This window comes from Xenopus laevis, chromosome 2S (genome assembly GCF_017654675.1).
Source record: "Xenopus laevis strain J_2021 chromosome 2S, Xenopus_laevis_v10.1, whole genome shotgun sequence".
Taxonomy (NCBI): Eukaryota; Metazoa; Chordata; class Amphibia; order Anura; family Pipidae; genus Xenopus; species Xenopus laevis.
Genome location: NC_054374.1, coordinates 33,270,214 through 33,274,055, shown reverse-complemented (window position 1 = coordinate 33,274,055; position 3,842 = coordinate 33,270,214). Strand labels below are relative to the sequence as shown.

At 38.0% G+C, this 3,842-nt stretch overlaps 1 protein-coding gene across 1 annotated transcript; it reads left to right on the top strand.

Annotated features, from left to right (window-relative positions):
• Positions 1-736: 736 nt before the first annotated feature.
• Positions 737-1,826, top strand: LOC121400456 (kelch-like protein 15). The gene has a single exon (XM_041583592.1). The coding sequence runs from the start codon at positions 813-815 to the stop codon at positions 1,824-1,826; it is 1,014 nt and encodes a 337-aa protein (XP_041439526.1). The 5' UTR covers positions 737-812.
• Positions 1,827-3,842: the final 2,016 nt, after the last annotated feature.

Genomic DNA, 3,842 nt, shown 5'->3' with positions numbered 1-3,842 from the left:
CCCTAATTTGCAAATGCAAATTAGGATTCAGGTTGGGTATTCGTCCGAATCTTTCGTGAACCATTCAGGGGTTAGGCCGAATCCAAAATAGTGGATTCGTGCATCGCTAATGCGTGTCCCAGATGCCCAATAAATGCATTTCTTCTATTAAATTGGTTGTTCACCTTTGAGTTAACTTCTAGTATGATGTAGAGAGTGATATTCTGAGACAATTTGCAATTAGTTTTCATTTTTTATCATTTGTGGTTTTTGAGTTATTTAGCTTTTTATTCAGCAGCTCTCCAGTTTGCAGTTTGCATTTTCAGTTGTCTGGTTGCCAGGGTTCAAATTATCCTAGCAATGATGCACTGATTTGAATAAGAGACTAGAATATGAATAGGAGAGTAATAAAAAGTAGCAATAACAATACATTTGTAGCCTTACAGAGCATTTGTTTTTGGATGGGGTCAATAACCCCCATCTGAAATCTGGAAAGAGTCAGCAGAAGAAGGCAAATAAATAAAAAAACTATAGAAAATAAATAATGAAGACCAATTGAAAAGTCACTTAGAATTGGCCATTCTATAACATATAAAATGTTATCTTAATGGTGAACCACCCCTTTAAAGAAGTTGGACAGGGTTATGTAGTCAATTGAATAATGTTTATTTTCAAGCTTTCCCGTCTAATCACCAAATTCCTGTTATGAACCTTGTTTTTGTCTGTATCTCTGCAGGTGAAAATATCTGAATTCTATCGGTACTCCGCGGCAGCTGAGGCATGAGGTGGAGCAAGCTCTAAACTACTTCCATAACGTCAGCGAGCAGCCTCTGATGGAAATGAAATCAAACCTTATCCGTTCAGCAAAACCCCAGACTGCAGTATTCCGGGGAATGATTGGGCACAGCATGGTTAATAGCAAGATCCTTCTTCTTCATAAGCCTCGTGTGTGGTGGGAGCTGGAAGGTCCCCTGGTTCCTCTCCGTCCCGATTGCCTTGCCATCGTTAACAATTTTGTCTTCTTGCTGGGGGGAGAGGAACTCGGGCCTGACGGTGAATTTCATGCATCTTCTAAAGTATTCCGATATGATCCACGTCAAAACAGCTGGCTGCGAATGGCAGACATGTCTGTGCCACGGTCAGAATTTGCTGTCAGAGTCATTGGTAGATATGTTTATGCTGTGGCTGGAAGGACACGGGATGAAACCTTTTACTCCACAGAGCGATATGATATCATAGAAAATAAATGGGAGTTAGTCGACCCTTACCCTGTCAACAAATACGGCCATGAAGGGACTGTTCTTAATAATAAATTTTTCATCACAGGGGGCATTACCTCCTCTTCAACTTCCAAACAGGTGTGTGTGTTTGACCCAAGCAAAGAGGGGACTGTGGAACAAAGAACCAGAAGAACACAGGTTCTAACAAACTGCTGGGAAAATAAGTGCAAAATGAATTACGCTAGATGTTTCCACAAGATGATTTCTTACAATGGCAAACTCTATGTCTTTGGTGGCGTCTGCGTTATTTTAAGAGCTTCGTTTGGATCGCAGGGCTGCCCCTCTACAGAAGTTTATGATCCTGATATGGATCAGTGGACTATTTTGGCGTCCATGCCAATAGGTAGGAGTGGTCATGGAGTAGCCGTGCTAGACAATCAAATCATAGTGCTCGGTGGCCTGTGTTACAATGGCCATTATAGTGATTCCATCTTAACCTTTGATCCAGAGGAGAATAAATGGAAAGAAGATGAGTTTCCCAGAATGCCTTGCAAGCTGGATGGTTTACAAGTATGCAGCCTGCATTTTCCAGAATACGTTTTAGAGCATGTGAAACGTTGCACATAAAATAATCAACTCTTGTTTTTAGCAATTTTTTTTTTAAATGTCTTGAGCTACTCGGATCTTGTTCTAGTCCCATAGCTAAAGGCAGGTTCTCATGGCAGTGACCAGTTGGGTTTCTTTATTATCTGACAGCATTATATGAATCGGGAGACCCATTGGAACTTGGCAGACTTGGGGTTTCCTTGCCAGGTCTGACTAAGCTTTATTTTTTATTTAAATACATTCTGTCCATTTTACAACCTCTCGTCTTTTATTCCTCTGCAGCTGAATCCTCTGTCTCTGTTCTCGTATACAGATTACTCATAAGGCATCAAAAAAACATAGAGAAAATAATTGGGTATGCCGTTAGATGAGGTGTTTTTTTTTCATTGTGAAAAGATGGGAAGACAATATGTAATTTCCCATAAATCCTGATTCTTTCACATGCATGCCCACATTAAAATGACAGAATAGTTGCCGGATCCCACATAATGTAATTCCTACTAATCCCTTCCATCCCATATCTGAGAAAGTATCTAATGCTGCATAACTCTTCTGTTATCTTGTTTTATAAATGTGTTATATCCATTATTTATTACTAATGGTGCTGGTCCTCTGCAAATCTGCCTGTTTTTTCTTTTAACTTAATACCCTTTAAATTATTATGTATTTTATTTTACATGGGCAGTGTTTGTAGTTGCAATATGGCAATGATTCTTGTGTGTCATTTGGGTATTTTTTTTAACTTAAAGGGCTGGTTCACCGTTAAAGGAATTATTCAGTGGAAAAATGAAAACTGGGTAAATCAGCTGTGCAGAAAAATGTTTTTAATATAGTTAGTTAGCCAAAAATTTATTCTATAAAGGCTGGAGTGAGTGAATGTCTAATATAACAGAACACTACTTCCTGCTTTTCAGCTCTCTAACTCTGAGTTAGTCAGTGACTTGAAAGGGGCCCAGATGGGACATAACTGTTCAGTGAGTTTGCAGTTGATCCTCCGCATTCAGCTTAGATTCAAAACCAACAGTTATGACCCACGTGCCCCCCCTCAAATCACTGATTGGTTACTGCCTGGTAACCAATCAGTGGAAAAGCAGGAAGTAGTGTTCTGGCTATTATGTTAGACATCCAGTCACTCCGGCCTTTATACATTACATTTTTGCCTAACTAACTATATTAGAAACATTTTTTATTTTGCACAGCCTATCTAAGACTATTTACCCAGTTTTTATTTTTACATTGAACTGTTCCTTTAAGTGAACCTTTAGTTTGTTATATGGCTAATTCTAAGCAACTTTTCTATTGGTTTTCACTATTTATTATTATTATCTATTTTTTATAGTATTTTTTAATTTTTTGCTGTCTTCTTTCTCTTTCCATATTTCAAATGGGGATCGCTGACCCCATCTAAAAACAAATGCTCTGCAAGGCTACAGATTTATTGTTATTGCAACTTTTTATTAATCACATTGCAATTCAGACTTCTCCAATTTATATTCCAGTCTCCTATTTGAATCCGCACACGGTTGCTAGATTAATGTGAACCCAGGCAACCAGTAGCAAACTGACTATTAGAGTCCAATTTACCATAGCAACCAGGCAGTCTTTTGAATGAGAGACTGAAATAAGAAAATTATTTCACTCAAAACTAATAGTAATCAAAGTATAGTCAATCATTTTTTGGCTGACCCATATTTGAAAACAGAAAAGCAAATAATCTAAAACTATATTTAAAAATAAAAGGAAAGTTGCAAAAAATATGACTTCCTATAACATATTAAACGTTAAGATAAACTCCCCCTGTAACTGCAGCAGATTGGATGGAGCAGACAGGAGGAATGATGGGAGAATCACATGTGACTATTGGTTTCTTGTGTAAATTCATCTGTCTTGGGATACAATTAGTTGTGATGTCCCTCTTGCTGTATTTGTGAGGTCACATCATACTTGTTTTGTTTACTTTGCACCACAGGGTTACTGGTCATATCAGAAGACACTTCCCTGCCTCTCTTCTTTTTCATTTTATATAAAGGTCTGCAA